This window comes from Oncorhynchus keta, chromosome 33 (assembly GCF_023373465.1).
Source record: "Oncorhynchus keta strain PuntledgeMale-10-30-2019 chromosome 33, Oket_V2, whole genome shotgun sequence".
Taxonomy (NCBI): Eukaryota; Metazoa; Chordata; class Actinopteri; order Salmoniformes; family Salmonidae; genus Oncorhynchus; species Oncorhynchus keta.
The window spans coordinates 19,112,916-19,132,229 of record NC_068453.1 but is presented as its reverse complement, the minus strand read 5'-3'; the positions used below and the strand labels follow the sequence as shown (position 1 = coordinate 19,132,229).

The window sequence follows — 19,314 nt, the reverse complement described above, 5'->3', positions numbered from 1 at the left end:
CTAGATATTAGGCCTACATGTTTGAAAGGCCTACATTTGTTGGTATATTCTCAGAAGTGCGGAATCATTTCAGTGCACATAACAGCCTGTGGATAGTTACTGCAGTTGAGCCGCTGTTTTCAGTGATCTCCAGTGGTGTAAAGTACTTAAGTAAAAATACTTTAAAGTACTACTTAAGTAGTTTTTTGGGGTATCTGTACTTTATTTTACTATTTATATGTTTGACCACTTGTACTTTTATTTCACTACATTCCTTTAAGAAAATAGTGTACTTTTTACTCCATACATCTTCCTTGACACCCAAAAGTACTTACATTTTGAATACTTAGCAGGACAGGAAAATAGTCTAATTCACACACTTATCAACTAAACATCCTTGTTCATCCCTACTGCCTCAGATCTGGCGGACTCACTAAACACACATGCTTTGTTTGTAAATTATGTCTGAAGGTTGAAGTGTGCCTGTGGCTTTCTATAAATAAGAAAAAATAACAAAATGGTGCCATCTGGCTTGCTTAATATAAAGAATTTGAAATTATTTATACTTTTACTTTTGATACATAAGTATATTTTAAACCAAATAGTTTTACTCAAATAGAATTTTACTGGGTGACTTTCACTTTAGTCATTTTCTATTAAGGTAGCTTTACTTTTACTCAAGTATGACAGTTGGGTACTTTTTCCACCACTGGTGATCTCTCTCTCTGTGTGCGCGTGCGTGTGTGTGTGTGTGTGTGTGTGTGTGTGTGTGTGTGTGTGTGTGCGTGTGCGTGTGCGTGTGTGCGTGTGCAGGTAGTCATGACCAATTAAACAGCTGCACATCACTGGCAACAAACAGGACTGGATGATTGTCCACATCGACTGTAGGGAATTTCAGATAAATATTCAGTTCAGCATCTCTTCAATTGGCTAACTGCTGAGAGAAGTTGATTCAGATTACTCAGATGCCTTGTGATGGCATGGTTCATTACCATTCACTCCAGATGTTCCTGACAGGTCTCATTAATTAATCAAATGCATAGCACAGCACTTTTCTTTTACTCAATAAGTAAAACAAAAGCATCAGATTGATGTTTTAAAGTCGCCTAATTTTAAACGTCCCAAACTTTCAAAATAAAAGTCCACTATACTGTCATGTACGCTAGCTAGACAACACTGTGCACTTCAAATGTCTTATTTCAGATATGGTCTTTCATCTAAAAACTCTAGTTTTTTAGCACAATTGAATAGTTAATGCAGCTGAATATAGGCGATGCCATTCAAACTTTTTTATTTAGACCTATTCATTTATTGAAATTGTTGGTTAAGATAAATCAGAATTTTGATAACCGTGATCACTGTGTTTGTATCTTTCAGAATGCATTCAGTGGCGGCTTTTCACGTTATTATAAGACTGATCTTTTGTAATACACCTGCAGAAATGATACAAAGAGTCAGTGTCATGGGCGACCCCCAAACGACCACATTATTTAAAAAAATGAACACCACAATTTAGTTTAACAGCTAACAAATTGAAAATTAATCCCGCATATCACATAGGGATTATTTCCCAGGACAAATGGACCCTTATGGGTTTTGTTTTATGATGTCTCAGTGAACTCCAAAAGCAGAACGACAGAGGTGTTTCAATGGAGACTCGGGTGCCCAGATGTCATATTAATTATTACACTCGGCTATGACTGGAACCCTCGAATAGAGGGAGCACTCTGCCTGCCTCTGGAAGATCTGCAGTAGAAACAAGTCTTTACAAAGCGCTAATTGGACTCTGGAACCGCACTGACAGGGCATGCTAGATAGGTTTCAGAAAGCCGACGATGGCGAGGGGGCTAGGGGAAACTGAATAGAACCCACGCTTCTTTTCTAAACTCTCTTGCTGTGCAAAAAAGGGAGGAAAAAGAAAAGAAAAGTTGGTGGGGGCTGGGTTCTTCAATGCAGGCTTGATTTTGAATGCCACAGCCAACACAGAAAAATTTCACAATTTCACAATTTACCCCCTCCCCTCCCCTCAAACACACACACACACACACACACACACACACACACACACACACACACACACACACACACACACACACACACACACACACACACACACACACACACACACACACACACACACACACACACACACACACACACACACACACATCCCCATGAGTGGAGTCGGTTGGTTTTGTTCTCAGTGAAAGACATGTTCTATTATGCTGCCCTTTAAAATAAAACAAAACTGTCGAAATACACTGTGTCGAGTCGTTACTGTAACAAAATAGGGTGTATCAAATCATACACAAAACATCCTCGAATGCGTCCTTCTTATGGTTCTTCTCAGATTTACCCTTCCGTTTCGCCTCTCCGATGTTGATGATTAGCTCTAGCCTAATGAAAGTGGAAAATTCGCCTCTGCTGGACAAAGCTCCATTCTTTGAAAGACGAAGCATTCAAATGCGGTTGTAAAAGTGTTAACAATAAACTGTGGGTCATCCAAGACTGTGGGGTCTGCTTGTGCCTGCCAACCCGACAGTGTTCAAAACAACTTACAGTCAATGGGGTCTATAAAGTATACCTTATAGTATACTGGCCATACTTTATGGACTGCAAAGACAATGCAAACAACTCAATCTTAAATATTTTATAAGCGCCTTTAAGGTCCGTCAGAGTTTTGAGAGCTGCCTTTCAGCACTACTTTTCGGTCCACTTGTGAAATTGGTGATCTACATGCGTCAAAAGCTAGTAGAGCCTAATAGGTTCGCTTGTATAAGCTATTTAAAAAATTATATATTTTTTAAAAATCAGAAGTTGTTTGATTCACCCATAAAGGGACACGTTTTACTCATTTTACACATATAATTCAATTACACCTCATTTGTCTTTCGATCTAGATCTTATTTTAAATTATATCAAACTGTGGCCAAAATTTATGAACAAGACGCTCAGTCTCTCATTCGCCATGAAACAATTCAATATATCTAGCAAATAAGGTGCATTTCTGAACCAAAGACGCTCTATTTTTATACATTTTCTATGAGGAGCATCATTCGTAATCATGCAATCCGGTGGTAGATTTGCAAAGCAGAGTTGAATGAAAAGTAACATTCTATTACTTCTCAAAACATCTGGAACAAGTCTGCGTGCTGCAACCAGTTGTGATCTGGTGACTGTTTGTTCAGTGGTTCAAGTGGCACGCGTCCGGCGTACGCTTTGCAACAGCACAGGAGCCAAGGTGAATACAACTAGCACGAGGAGGAGGCGTGGTCAGGTCCAGCGCGTGGGGTTGCCAGTGTATAAGCCCTGTTACTAGCCTTTCTCAGGACTCAGTTCAGACTGAGGAGTGTGCGAGGCAGAAGCACACAAGACCGCCCATTAAACAAGGCTAAAGTGAGCATTAAGCCACACGTGAACGCCACGAGCAGGACGCACTGCTACCGATCTATCCAAAGAAGAACTCTGAGATTCTCTGCAACTCTTATTTTTATATTTCAATACGTGCCAATGGACATCACAGCCAAGATGGAAATAAATGTGAGCCAGCAGCAGTTCATTCCGCCCTCCTGCTTCTTTGCTGCCGCAGCGCAGAGTATCCAGCTCAGCCCTACCAGCAGCCAAGGGAGCGGCAAGTCAGCATCCAAGGTGAAGAGGCAGCGCTCATCCTCGCCAGAGCTGCTAAGATGCAAGAGGAGGCTGAATTTTGCCGGCTTTGGGTACAGCCTGCCGCAGCAGCAGCCGCACACCGTGGCGCGGCGGAACGAGAGGGAGCGCAACAGAGTGAAACTTGTCAACAACGGCTTCGCCACTCTCCGGGAACACGTCCCCAATGGCGCGGCCAACAAGAAGATGAGCAAAGTGGAAACGTTACGGTCCGCGGTGGAGTACATTCGCGCACTGCAGCAACTTTTGGATGAGCACGACGCCGTGAGCGCGGCGTTTCAGTCCGGAGTCCTGTCGCCCAACAACTACCCCAACGAGATGAACTCCATGGCAGGCTCTCCAGTGTCCTCCTACTCGTCCGATGAGGGGTCCTACGACCCTCTCAGTCCCGAGGAGCAGGAACTCCTGGACTTCACCAACTGGTTCTGAGCATCAGCCTATATGGTACGAATGTTTTTATAATAGGCCTATCATTCATATTCTACAAGTACTGTATTATGCTTTGTTATAATTAATATTTGCATTATTACGTTTTCAAGATCAACTGAAAATAACTGAACTAATGTCTTGCCTACTTTTCTTGTTCGTTATTATAGGAATATGGATCAATTGAATGATGTAAGCTCTCAGCACGGCTCGGGAGGATCACAGAGGAGCTCGCGCCTTCTAGAACAAGACGCACTGAGCTGGCGTTCTGCTCCGGTCGTCCACGAACCAGTCCACCTAAAGGTTCGGCCTTGCAACCGGAGAAACTGCGGACATGCAGGCCAGTGTTGAGCCAAGCGCCAAAGGACTAAAAAGAATACGGGCTCTCCATGTCTGACAGCGTGGGAATCCAACCCTCCAGCACATTCGCCCACGAAAACAACATTTCAAAAGTGATTTTACATCAGCACACAAAACATGATGTAACATGTTGTTCTCAAACTATGCTTAATCCAATCAAAGAACATCAACCATTCTTTGTAAACTCATGTGACATTTAGTTCTAAAATGCTTCCAATGTGCGGATATTATTATATGAAATTCTATATCAAACATGTTTTTGAAATATATCAACATATTTTTGTATGTAAAAGAGATTGTTTTTAGATGTTTTCTTTTGTATATATTTATATTGATAAGTTGCTCTTACCTCTTGCCTATTTTAGACTTGTATGATGCTCTGCAGCTGGCTATTCTGTGTATGGTCATTGATTAATGAGGTTTCAAGAAGGGGTTTGACACTCCGACGTTTGAATTTAGCACCAATGTGTCTTATTTAATAGGAAATACATGTTATTGTACATGGAGTTCACGATGATCAAAGGTTATGCAGCTATTGTCCAAACAGAGCACAATGGCGATTCATTGTCTATTGCTATACTGCCAGGTCCACACTGCCTTTACTTATATCATGTTGGTTGAAAAGAGAAAAGCCTATAACCATATTTTCTACACTCTAGTCTCATAATAAAACATTTTCTAGTATTTCCTTTTGTACCTCAGACTTTTTACGTTTGTATTTTACATTCACTTTTAGTTACAGTGTGTTTGACTGGAGATGGAATGGGAGAAAGGATATAGGAGAATGGGGGATGAAATATATTTCTGCTACATTTTTCAAATATAAATATAAGCTATTTTATGCACACTTCCACCAACGAATTCGTGCCATATTACACATTTTACGCGTGTCTCCATATGCGTAAAAAAACCGGTACATTCTGTAATATAAGGTATTAACATACAAATAGAGTAATACAACAATAGTCAATTCGATTTCTCAAGAATCCAAGAGCCCTGTTTCTAGCCCGAGGGCACTTAACGGGGTGATAATACATCTCGCCTGGCTTTAGGCGAGCTGAAACGTGTCATGAATTTTGGAGTGTTGATGCTGCATGTCAATTCTGTTGTGCACCAGCTCAATGCTGCAGCGCGCAAGCGCGTGCATATCAGAGAGAGGCAAATATGTAGCTAATATGTAGCACCCAAAAATAGCACTTGAAAAAGTCACAGTTGTGACAATGGCTCCGTTAATCCGTCTATGCCATCCTCTCAGTGAAATCAATTACAATAAACTCTAAAAACAACTTTCGTAAACGAAACTGTATAAATAACAGTGAATTCTATCAGCTGACTATGTTTTTGGAACCTCTAATATATTGTGCAATTCTGTAAAACAAGCAATCCTATTTGTAATTGAAACCGACTTATTTCGTTGACAAACCATCAACATTACGATTCTGAATCATATAGAACTTTAGGGTTTAAGCTCTGAAAATAAAGTTAAATGCAATGACAAGAAAACACGTAAAGCTTGAAAAGTTATTCTCGTTTAGCCTACGTGTAAATGATCTCACCTGTGGTAAGTTGCAGGTGCCTACAGGGTAAAGAAATAGACATTCAAACAGTTTTGCAAAGAGCGCACATAACATTCTGCTTCACTGTAGGCTATATATTGAAACTGACATTAAGCATAATCAAAGGGAAGGACATCATTTGTAGTTGTTTGGTTATATTCATTACAAAAGTTGGCAGTTGGTAGGCTTGTTTGCCTTGGTTTGTAAGATTTAATCAATGAAACAGAGACCGATTAAATATTTTAGATGACAATATGTCTAGTTCAGGTACCTATCTATTCCCTGAGGCCAAGAAGCATCGAGTTTGACAGGTAGGACGCGTTTGCTTCGAGGCGCGTGCCTGGTTTAATGAGTGAATGCGGTTGTCTAGTGGTGGAGAGGAGACCGCGCATTGAATTGGCTGACGGCGTGTGCCTTTCCCACAGCAGCGCGCGACTAGCACTCAACAAATGCCCTTGCGAAGAAAAAAACAGTTTAACCATTTGTTGCGTGCAGCTGCCAGAGGGAATATCGTCTAAGAGTGCCAGGTATTGTTCACCACTATCTCTAGCTGAAAGGGTTATTGCTCAGCAGTTATTGCTGTTACCACAATACAATATACAATTCCTTGACACCAAGATAAACAGCATAGCTGATATTTCATTAATGATTTATCTGGTAAAAATGTAGCCACATAAGAATATATTCGAAAGCTTGGCTACAAGGCCTACATTTTATTTGGGTGGAGCCTAGAACTACATAAAGCCTGGGCATTGTGTATAATCCACCATTATCTAACTCTCTAGGTGGACAAATACTGATTTTAAATCTATTGCTGAGACCAAGTTCTTTATAGACAGGACACAATGTGTATTTTCTGATGGTGTTAAGTCAGGTTTCCTTGATATTACGAAAGGTGTCCCGCAGTGTTAGATTTTGGGTCCTGTACATTTGACTAACTACAGTATATAAACAATATTGGTTTGTCTGTACAACTGTGTAACCTTCACTTGTGGGCATACTGCTGTGTATCCTGCTACCCCTCTCTGTTGACAAGGCTCTATCTGATCATCAATCTGCCTTCATTGATTTACAGAAAACCTTTATTGAGCTCAAACTAGTATTAAAGTATATGTTTTCTAGAGCACATGTATTTAAGATTGTGTGAACATCGATTGTGTCCCTGCATGCAAATATCTGGGCATCTGGATAGACGATGGGTTGTCTTTTAAAAAACATATAGATGATTTAGTGAGGAAGGTAAGAATAAAATGGGCTTCTTCTGTAGAAACAAGTCCTGCCTCTCGCTTAATAGTAGCACGCAGATCATTTTATTGACGTTCCTACAGTTCCTACAGTTCCTACAGTTCCTACAGTTCCTACAGTTCCTAGACTATGGCGACATCATCTATATGAATGCAGCAGCCATTTCATGAACACCTTTAAATGCAGTTTAACACAGCACCTCATTTTATTACTGGTGACAGGTTCAGTACACATCACTGCCTCACGGACATCATTAATAACCTTTAGACATACGAGTCACTGTTCCATACCCGGTCTCAGGGATGGCTTACTCTGGAAATCCCGTCTCTGCTTTCAGTTTGTTTGCACCCCATGTATGGAACGAATGTGGTGTGTTACGGATGTGGTGTGGTGTCTTTTGGGGAGGTCAAATTGTTGATTGTGGACCTCTTTGCTGAGGAATGGGATTGTTTTCTTGAGTGTGTTTGTAATTTTATATAGGCCTATTTGTATTATATTGTATTTAGTCAATGATGTATATGCTGGGCTCGCTTGGTAAATAGACCTTGCTCTCAATGGAACTCCCTGTTAGCCTTTTACTACAGTGGGCTACGTCAGGGTCACAGTCTTTCTTGGTAGTCAAACAAATCTACTGTACTTTGAAACAAAAGTATACACCTCACACACGGTTATGGCCTTAAATTATAATTAGGCAACTGAAAATGTATTACATTTTGAGTTTGCATCCAAACATTATACTTCATCTACATCACAGAAGACTGAAACACGAAACCATTTGACATAGAAACACAGAGTTTTCGTTGTAAAAAAAACATTGTTTTGATTAATTCTGAAAAAAGATTCCACCCATGATTGCACTAGAGGGCGGTCTGATCATTTGACTGCAGGAAAGGGTTACAATAAAGATGAAATAAAAATAGAGCTTACCAAGAAGGGCACAAGACACAGAAACGACAGGCAATATGTATAGCTCCCTTTTGGTACCCTTATTAGGCATCATAGAATTTCTATGACACAGCTACCCGAAAACAGCAATGAATGGTCTGAACAATTCCGTGACCGCCTGTCAGAGTGCGTTAACGCTTTCCTCCCCGACTCTGTCAAGCCTGAGGGAAATTAAATAAAGAACTGCCATATCTAATTTGTAATTTCTTGCCGGACCCTCTCACTTAAAGCTGAGGGAGATGATTGAAAACACATAGGAGATTTAGGTTAGGTCATGCTTCATTTATTTTATTTTCATAATGCCACATTACTCAGTTACTAAAGCGGTGGAGAGCCATTATATTCACCCCCCCCTATCTTAAAAACCCACACAAAGGTTTGGCATAAATCATGCATTAAATCAATGCTTAATTTGTGCAAAAGTTTGAAGTTGCACCTGCATCTTGCATTTTAGGATTTGGTCCCCCATGAGCAACAATTGTGTATCCCTTGTCTAACTGGAGTCTAAACGTGTTATGTCCCTATTCAGTGCATTACCGATGCATGAACCGCAACTGAAAATCCCTGCATATTTCAGTACCATAGACAGCACCATTCTCAAGCTTAGACGTCCACCTTCAGTAGGCTATTTATCAATGCATATTCCAAAGGGTGTCTCCAAAGCCCCTTTGAAGAAATGTCTCAGAATGTCGAACTTGTTAAATGAAATGTGCCCCCCACCCCCCCGAAAAAAACACATCTCAAAAACAGCTTTAAGTGCATTGGCTATCGTTTTAGAAAGAGAACCCTGGAACCCTGTTGCCACAGTGTGTGGTAGCTAATGACAGATAGGGGTCAAGCCTGTGTAGGCGATGACATCACAGGTTGCTGGAGTCATCCAGTGGGTTGGCGATGACTGAGTTGTGGATTAGGACGAAGAGTGGCAGGTACGCCAGGAAGTCCAGCAGGTCCAGGGAGCTGATGTGTCGGAGCTCCTGTTTGATGGCTTCCTCTTGTTCTGGTCGGATGCCCCCGGCCTTTAGCTCCACCAGGAGCTGCTCTGCGCTGATACAGCCCTGCTGGGCCACAGCACCCCCTGACTGCCCCTCCAGCAGGAACATGAACAGCTGCTGTAGAGGGACAAACATCATGTCAATACAGGTGTAAAAAAAGAGAGGCCTTTTCAATATGCAATGGTGTGGACTTGGTTTAGACAGGGCAGAGGTGTGTGTGTGTGTGTCTTGTGTACGTGTGTGTCGGTCGGTGTGTGCCTCTCCTAGCGTCTCATGTTACATCGGCCTGTTTCTAGTCTTGTATGAGTGCACCTGTTTGCACAGTTAAATGCATTCTAGGTAATAATTGGGGGGAGGGGGTATAATCCTCTGGCAATCAGCCCACTTCTACCCTCCAGCTCCTGCAGCCCAGTTAACAACCCTATCCCTACCACCAGCTCTATAATTACAACGCCTTCCTCCACCTAGACCAGGCTCAGTTTCCACACCCATGGCCACATGCTTTCATGTTCCCTATGTGCCTTTCAGCAGCCCCGTCGGCCTGCCCTCCCCATTTGAATGCGACGGGCTGCCTTGCCTCTTGTGAATGGCCATCCTATAACCCTGGTCCATCTGAGATGAGTGGTAGTGTGTCTCAGGGCTGATTAAAGGGAGGGAGGGGCGGAGTGGCGCGGGAGGTACACCGCTGGGCACTTTAATGAGATTAAGGCCCCGCAATCCATGAAAGCGAAAAGGAGCCTCTCTCTCTCTCTTTCTATAGATGCACTTGGTCCTTCTGGAAAAAGCTAGTTTTACTAAGCTTTCATTTGAAATGCCCTTCAAAGTGTTTACCAAGTCTTTATTTCACTGTAATTACCCTCCCAGTGCCATGAAAGAGGGAGAGGTAACGCAGGTTGGAAAATATCTTGTGATGTAAGCATGAAAATACCTTCATGAGAGTGATTATGGTAAATGTTAAACTATACATGGTAAAGATGGGCTTTACAGTTAGAGAGTAAGCAAACTACCTGAATTATATTGAATATTATTACCACATGAATATACAGTGCCTCCAGAAAGTGGGATTAAAATGGATTTAATTGACATCGACACAAAATACTTTGTCATGTCAATACATGTTAGAATCACCTTTGGCAGTGATTACAGCTGTGAGTGTTTCTGGGTATGTCTCTAAGAGCTTTCCAAACTTGGAGTGTGCAACATTTACCCATTATTCTTTTAAAAAATTCTTCACGCTTTGACAAATTGGTTGTTGATCATTACTAGACAACTATTTTCAGGTCTTGACATAGATTTTCAAGCAGATTTAAGTCGAAACTGTAACTCGGCCACTCAGGAAAATGCTATGTTGTCTTGGTAAGCAAGAGATTTGATTGTAAATTTGGCCTTGTGTTTTAGGTCAGGGTTTCCCGAACTTGGATCTGGGGCCCCCGCTGGGTGCAAGTTTAGTTTTTTGCCCGAGCACTACACAACTGATTCAAATGACCAACTCGTTATCAAGCTTTGATTATTTGAATCAGCTGTGTAGTGCTCGGGCAAAAAACTAAAAGTGCACCCAGGACGGGCCCCAGGACGGAGTTGGGGAAACCCTGATTTAGGTTATTGTCCTGCTGAAAGGTGAATTAGTCTCCCAGTGTCTGATGGAAAGCAGACCGAAACAGGTTTTCCTCTAGGATTTTGCCTGTGCTTAGCTCCATTCTGTTTTTTTTTCTGAAAAACTCCCCAGTCCTTAATGATTACAAGAATACCTAAAACCCAATGCAGCCACCACTATGCTTGGAAATATGAAGTGGTACTCAGTAATGTACTGTATTGGATTTTCCCCAACCATAACGCGTTCTTTTCGGGACAAAAAGTTAATTGCTTTGTCACATTTTTTGCAGTATTACTTTAGTGCCTTGTTGCAAACAGGATGCATGTTTTGTAATATTTTTATTCTGTACAGGCTTCCCTTTTTCACTCTGTCAATTAGGTTAGTATTGTGGAATAACTACAATGTTGTTGATCCATCCTCAGTTTTCTCCTATCACAGCCATTAAACTCTAACTGTTTTAGTCACCATTCACATCATGGTGAAATCCCTGAACGGTTTCCTAACTGAGTTAGGAAGGACGCCTGCATCTTTGTAGTGACTGGGTGTACTGATAAACCATCCAAAGTTTAATCAATAACAACACCATGCTCTAAGAGATATTCAATGTCTGTTATTTTTTTTACCCATCTACCAATAGGTGCCCTTCTTTGCGAGGCATTGGAAAACGTCCCTGGTCTTTGTGGTTGAATCTGTGTTTATTTAAAATATATATATATATGTTTTGAACCTTTATTTAACTAGGCAAGTCAGTTAAGAACAAATTCTTGTTTACAATGACGGCCTACCCCAGTCAAATCCCAATGATGCTGGGCCAATTGTGTGCCGCCGTATGGGACTCTTAATCACGACCGGATGTGATTCACCCTGGATTCAAACCAGTGTCGCCTCTTGCACTGAGAGGCAGTGCATTAGACCGCTGCACCACTCGGGAGCCTGTGTTTGAAATTCCCTGCTCGACTGAGGGATCCTACAGATAATTGTATGTGTGGGGTACAGTGATGAGGTAGTCATTAAAAAATCATGTTAAACACCAGTATTGCACACAGAGTGAGTCCCTGTGTAACGTCTGCTTCCAACTCACACCCTCAAACACGTAGATCCCTTGAACGCAGCTCACTCTCCAGATCCCAATCACCTGAATTCTAATCACCTGTTCACACACCTGTATATCATTATCACACACTATTTAGTTCAGTTCTTTGCAACCCATCACTGTGAGGTATTGTTTGTTTTGTGACACACGGCATTCGGAGCGCTGCTTTTCCCTTGAATAACTCCCGTGTATGAGAGTTGTTGCCTGCCTCACTAATGACGCCTTTTGCCTATTCCCTGCCTGTACTTTAGCCTATCAGATGTCCTGTTATCTACCTATTGCCTGATCTCCCGAACTACGTTACTAGCCTTTTCCCTGCCTGTACTGTTGCCCTTTTGGACCCCCTGTGTGTGGCCTTCTGCCTGCCCCTGGGCCCAGCTACCTGCCTCCTCCTGTGTATGACCTTCTGCCTGCTCCTGGACCCAGCTACCTGCCTCCTCCTGTGTATGACCTTCTGCCTGCTCCTGGACCCAGCTACCTGCCTCCTGCTGTGTATGACCTTCTGCCTGCTCCTGGACCCAGCTACCTGCCTCCTCCTGTGTATGACCTTCTGCCTGCTCCTGGACCCAGCTACCTGCCTCCTCCTGTGTATGACCTTCTGCCTGCTCCTGGACCCAGCTACCTGCCTCCTCCTGTGTATGACCTTCTGCCTGCTCCTGGACCAGCAGCCTCCTCCTGTGTATGACCTTTTGCCTGCCCCTCGACTCAGCTACCTGCCTCCTCCTGTGTATGACCTTCTGCCTGCTCCTGGACCCAGCTACCTGCCTCCTCCTGTGTATGACCTTCTGCCTGCCCCTGGACCCAGCTACCTGCCTCCTCCTGTGTATGACCTTCTGCCTGCTCCTGGACCCAGCTACCTGCCTCCTCCTGTGTATGACCTTCTGCCTGCTCCTGGACCCAGCTACCTGTCTCCTCCTGTGTATGACCTTCTGCCTGCCCCTGGACCGAGCTACCTGCCTCCTCCTGTGTATGACCTTCTGCCTGCTCCTGGACCCAGCTACCTGCCTCCTCCTGTGTATGACCTTCTGCCTGCTCCTGGACCCAGCTACCTGCCTCCTCCTGTGTATGACCTTCTGCCTGCTCCTGGACCCAGCTACCTGCCTCCTCCTGTGTATGACCTTCTGCCTGCTCCTGGACCCAGCTACCTGCCTCCTCCTGTGTATGACCTTCTGCCTGCTCCTGGACCCAGCTACCTGCCTCCTCCTGTGGTCCATTGCAACAAACACCTGCTGCGCCCTGCGCTTGAAACCAGCTCTCTGTCTCCCCTCGTGTCCATTACACCCTGCAACTTATTATGTGAATTGTTAGGCACATTTTTACTCCTGAACTAATTTAGGCTTGCCATAATGAAGGGGTTGAATACTTATTGACTCAAGACATTTCAGCTTTTCATTTTGAAAACATTTTTAGACATTTTGAAAAATCATATTTCCGCTTTGACATTATGGGTTATTGTGTGTAGGCCAGTGACAAAAAAATCTACATTTAATCTACAGTGTACATTTTTAATTCAGGTCATAACACAACAAAATGTGGAAAAGGTCAAGGGGTGTGAATACTTTCTGAAGGCACGGTAGACCATCGTCCATACTGAAGATGTTGATTCAACAGGCATGAGATAATACAAACCAAATGTTATCATTACCTTTGCTTTGTATAGCTTTAATGCCAAAGAATGGAAGTCCATTTTGCTTATCAGGGAACGCATAAATACACTGGAAAAAAAGAGACACAGACAGTGTCATTCAGGAGACAATCATGACACTGCAACTCTAAAAGATTTTGGTCCCTCAGAGGAATGTAAAAATCCCTCTCCTTTTGAAACATCCTCTTTGTCATATAAATATGCACATGTACGGTCCAAATGAATCTCTCTACACCTCTGTGTGGATATCTCTACAGTGTCACTATAGTGTTAGGAGAAAGAGAGAGTAAACAGAAAAACAGGAGAGGTGGCCCAGTTGGGGAGGTCTGGGTCCCTGTGGCGGGTGTTTTTTGGCGGGGCTCTCCCATGTGATGCTGTGTTTGGGGAGACGTGATGGTAAAGTGTTCTGAGCCCATTGTGGTTGCTCACCGTGGCCTGTCCCCCAAACAATGACCATGGATACGGGGACATCCCGCCACAGCTAACGGATAAATCTGCTCTGGATGGAGACAGTGAGTGGGTGGTGGGCGAGGGGTAGTAGGGTGGGGGATGTTCAGTGGAGGTAGGGGGAGGGGGAGACCGGGGATCAGGGCACGCTCTGGTGCAATGTGACCATTCGCTGACCGACACAATCTAGTCCCCGTTCAGATAATTAGACAGAGACACAGACGATTGTGTTGGGACAGACCTGTCCTGTCCAGCGTGTGGCACAGCGACGGTCGTCCCCTAGTCTCTAACGAGCCCCCCGTGCTAATGAGCTCTTGTCCCTCCCCGCCCCTGCCCACGTGTTGAATGGCCTGTTAGTGGGAAAGAATGGAATCATCACTCTGCCATCGAGTTGAGCGCATGCCTGAGTGCCCACAGCGCTGTGACTGGCCCACTTCCCCACCCGGGGCCAAGACGGGAGGGGCTTGATGGGAACGAGGGGAGACAGGGCAGCTAATGATCATTAATTGCACTTGGTTTGCAGTAAAAGAGCCCAAATGACGGTGCAGGGAAGGACAGTCATGATAATGGCCACCCCCAAACATGGGTCCGGGAAGGACCAGTGAGGATAATAGCAGCCTAACCCACTTCTTTTGTTGGCCCTCCTACGGCACCCTGCCGTGGAAAACCCAGCAGACTTCGTACTTACGTAATGTCCAACATTTTGGCGGTCACTCCTCCATTAGGGGGGCAGGGGCATGATGAGGTTGGGGGTCAGTGTTGGAACGCAAACGCATGCTGACCCAGTTAAAATTGAGTGACAGGGAGAAATTGAGACTTGTTTTTGGAAGAGGGGGATTTGAGCAGGCCACAGATGGTCTGAATGAAGTGTGAAGGAAGGAGAGAATGAATAAAAGCAGGTTTGAGGGAGAAGAAGCGGAGAATGCATTTGGAAGGACTCAGAAGTGAGAAGAAAGAGGCTGAGAGGTACATTGCATTGTGGGTCAGTCTATTTAAAGGTGAGCGGTTCAACCGTCTAGGGTCTCAGGTTTCCCTGCTCATTGCCAAATTAACACCTCCCCCCTCTCAGTGGTCTAAGTCACTCTAGTGAATTGGCAGGAACATTGGGAATTACTGTTCTACCATCATGCGGCTTTTGCTAGATTCATTCAAAATAATGCACACACACACACACACACACACACACACACACACACACACACACACACACACACACACACACACACACACACACACACACACACACACACACACACACACACACACACACACACACACACACACACACACACACAACAACAGAGGTCAGAGTGAGGAAAGACTACTAGGAGTGAAATTCCACTACAGATCTTCTAGGTTCAGGGGAGTTCAGTGAGGGCATGAGGCTCCACTGGTGTCCTGTAAGGGAATGCAACCCTGGCTCTGATGGGAAATGTGTCTCTCAGGTCATGTGACCTGCCCTGGGGGAATAGCAATGTACAAGGAGGGCTGAGAAGCACAGTGTTATGCAGGGACAGATGGACTGAGTCAGGGGCAACACGCCAGAGTAGAGAGAGAGAGAGACATTGAGAGGGAGGGAGAGAGAGAGAGAGAGAGAGCGAGAGAGCAAGAGAGAGAGAGAGAGAGAGAGAGAGAGAGAGGTAGAGAGAGAGAGAGAGAGAGAGAGAGAGAGAGAGAGAGAGAGATTGAGAGAGAGAGACATTGAAAGAGAGAGAGAGAGAGAGAGAGAGACATTGAAAGAGAGAGAGAGAGAGAGAGAGAGAGAGAGAGAGACATTGAAAGAAAGAGAGAGAGAGAGAGAGAGAGAGAGAGAGAGGGAGAAAGAGAGAAAGAGAGTGAGAGAGAGACATGAAAGAAAGAGAGAGAGAGAGAGAGACAGGGAGAGAGAGCGAGACAGGGAGAAAGAGAGAAAGAGAGAGAGAGAAAGACAGAAAGAGAGAAAGAAAGAGAGAGAAAGAAAGAGACTGAGGCACAGAGGGGAGAACTAGATTGAATAGTTGACTGAAGTTGTGAAGGATAGAAAGGGAGTTGCGGGGGAAGGGGGAAATAATGGCATGGTACATCCTTATTTGGGATACTCATGCTGGTGATTCCTCAAAGGCAGCCAGAGAGTAGTATTGTTGGGCTACTGTTACAGATTAGTTTAACGCTAGAGCAGGTAACAGGATCAATTTAGTTCAGGTAGGACCAGATGACTGACTGACGCTATTGTTTTTTAGGGAAGGGTATTAAGACAACTAATCTTTGTCTTGAAGCTTGTACTTCCATCTAAGGATCTACAGATGAAAATTGGCGGTTTAGGAAACTCTGGAAGTATTACATACCAGTATTGTCTGAGATGTTAATGATTGGGCATGGTCCCTGTTAGATATATCCAGGAACCATTTACAAGATCCCTGAAAAGAGTACCATTTCCATGTACTGGACGTTACAATGAATCATCACGATCAGAATGACTTCTTTCCAGACTAAACACCCCAGTCAGTCTCTCTCCATTTCTGGAGAAGTCAGACAGTCTATAGGCATAGATGGGATTGAGTAGGAGCCTCTTCTCCTCTTCACGGGGCCGCACAAAGGGCCAGCCCGTAAATCAGGGGACCCATGACCCTGGCCTCGTCCACCCTGAGAGGAAGCTCACACACTGGACTGTGTCTCCCTGAGCAGCCCCTGACCCCTGGAGCTTCAGGCGGGCCCTGCACACAGTACTTGGTACTCAGCCATAATGCACGGCCAGGGAGAAACGTGCAGTGTGTGGGAATCTGTGGCATATGGCACATAATGTAGTGACAGAGGCCCCAAAATCTAATCAGTGTGATGGGGTTCTGTACTGGGATCATGACTGCCCAGGTCAGCTTTAAATGGCCTGACTAGGCGTGTTGGAGTCTTAATATATTCACAGGCATACACAAACACACTCAAAACAGTACACACACACAGAGGCATACACAGTGGACAGACATACTGACGCATACACAGTGGACAGACATACTGATACATACACAGTGGACAGACATACTGACGCATACACAGTGGACAGACATACTGACGCATACACAGTGGACAGACATACACAGTGGACAGACATACTGACGCATACACAGTGGACAGACATACTGACGCATACACAGTGGACAGACATACTGACGCATACACAGTGGACAGACATACTGACACATACACAGTGGACAGACATACTGACGCATACACAGTGGACAGATATACCGATGCATACACAGTGGACAGACATACCGATGCATACACAGTGGACAGACATACTGACACATACACAGTGGACAGACATACACAGTGGACAGACATACCGATACATACACAGTGGACAGACATACTGATACATACACAGTGGACAGACATACTGACGCATAAACAGTGGACAGACATACCGATGCATAAACAGTGGACAGACATAAACAGTGGACAGACATACCGATGCATAAACAGTGGACAGACATACTGACGCATAGACAGTGGACAGACATACACAGTGGACAGACATACTGACGCATAGACAGTGGACAGACATACACAGTGGACAGACATACACAGTGGACAGACATACTGACGCATACACAGTGGACAGACATACTGACGCATACACAGTGGACAGACATAAACAGTGGACAGACATACCGATGCATAAACAGTGGACAGACATACTGACGCATACACAGTGGACAGACATACTGACGCATACACAGTGGACAGACATACACAGTGGACAGACACAAACAGTGGACAGACATAAACAGTGGACAGACATACCGATGCATAAACAGTGGACAGACATACCGATGCATAAACAGTGGACAGACATACCGATGCATAAACAGTGGACAGACATACCGATGCATAAACAGTGGACAGACATACCGATGCATACACAGTGGACAGACATACACAGTGGACAGACATACACAGTGGACAGACATACACAGTGGACAGACATAAACAGTGGACAGACATACACAGTGGACAGACATACACAGTGGACAGACATACACAGTGGACAGACATACACAGTGGACAGACATACACAGTGGACAGACATACACAGTGGACAGACATACCGATGCATAAACAGTGGACAGACATACCGATGCATACACAGTGGACAGACATACACAGTGGACAGACATACACAGTGGACAGACATACCGATGCATAAACAGTGGACAGACATACACAGTGGACAGACATACACAGTGGACAGACATACCGATGCATAAACAGTGGACAGACATACCGATGCATACACAGTGGACAGACATACACAGTGGACAGACATACCGATGCATAAACAGTGGACAGACATACCGATGCATACACAGTGGACAGACATACACAGTGGACAGACATACACAGTGGACAGACATACCGATGCATAAACAGTGGACAGACATACCGATGCATACACAGTGGACAGACATACACAGTGGACAGACATACACAGTGGACAGACATACACAGTGGACAGACATACACAGTGGACAGACATACATAATGGACAGACATACACAGTGGACAGACATACTGGCACATACACAGTGGACAGACATACACAGTGGACAGACATACTGACACATACACAGTGGACAGACATACTGACACATACACAGTGGACAGACATACCGATGCATACACAGTGGACAGACATACACAGTGGACAGACATACCGATGCATACACAGTGGACAGACATACTGACGCATACACAGTGGACAGACATACACAGTGGACAGATATACCGATGCATACACAGTGGACAGACATACTGACGCATACACAGTGGACAGACATACCGATGCATAAACAGTGGACAGACATACACAGTGGACAGACATACCAATGCATACACAGTGGACAGACATACTGACGCATACACAGTGGACAGACATACTGACGCATACACAGTGGACAGACATACTGACGCATACATAGTGGACAGACATACTGACGCATACACAGTGGACAGACATACTGACGCATACACAGTGGACAGACATACTGACGCATACACAGTGGACAGACATACTGACGCATACACAGTGGACAGACATACTGACGCATACACAGTGGACAGACACACTGACGCATACACAGTGGACAGACATACTGACGCATACACAGTGGACAGACATACTGACGCATACACAGTGGACAGACTTACCGATGCATACACAGTGGACAGACATACCGATGCATAAACAGTGGACAGACATACCGATGCATAAACAGTGGACAGACATACCGATGCATACACAGTGGACAGACATACCGATGCATAAACAGTGGACAGACATACCGATGCATAAACAGTGGACAGACATACTGATGCATACACAGTGGACA

At 44.3% G+C, this 19,314-nt stretch overlaps 2 protein-coding genes across 8 annotated transcripts in view; one reads left to right on the top strand and one right to left on the bottom strand.

Annotated features, from left to right (window-relative positions):
• Positions 1-3,299: 3,299 nt before the first annotated feature.
• On the top strand, positions 3,300-5,115 carry LOC118366335 (achaete-scute homolog 1a-like). Its single transcript, XM_035748917.2, has 2 exons — positions 3,300-4,089; positions 4,242-5,115. Exon 1 carries the CDS (start codon positions 3,490-3,492, stop codon positions 4,072-4,074), a length of 585 nt encoding a protein of 194 aa, XP_035604810.1. The 5' UTR covers positions 3,300-3,489; the 3' UTR covers positions 4,075-4,089; positions 4,242-5,115.
• LOC118366334 (uncharacterized) overlaps positions 4,886-19,314 on the bottom strand; it is a 66,446-nt gene continuing 52,017 nt past the window's right edge. For 6 of the 7 annotated variants that reach the window (XM_052492361.1, XM_052492364.1, XM_052492362.1 and 3 more), the window contains 2 exons: positions 13,502-13,571; positions 4,886-9,286 (listed from right to left, as the gene is read on the bottom strand). In XM_052492361.1, the coding sequence (XP_052348321.1) occupies positions 9,035-9,286; positions 13,502-13,571 (322 nt within the window). In that variant the 3' untranslated portion in view covers positions 4,886-9,034. The remainder of the gene's footprint in view (positions 9,287-13,501; positions 13,572-19,314) is intronic. The other variant, XM_052492368.1, reaches the window with a different exon arrangement.

What these genes read in the sequence shown, in the direction of transcription:
- LOC118366335 (XM_035748917.2), top strand. Translation starts at nt 3,490, where the DNA reads ATGGACATCACAGCCAAGATGGAAATAAATGTGAGCCAGCAGCAGTTC.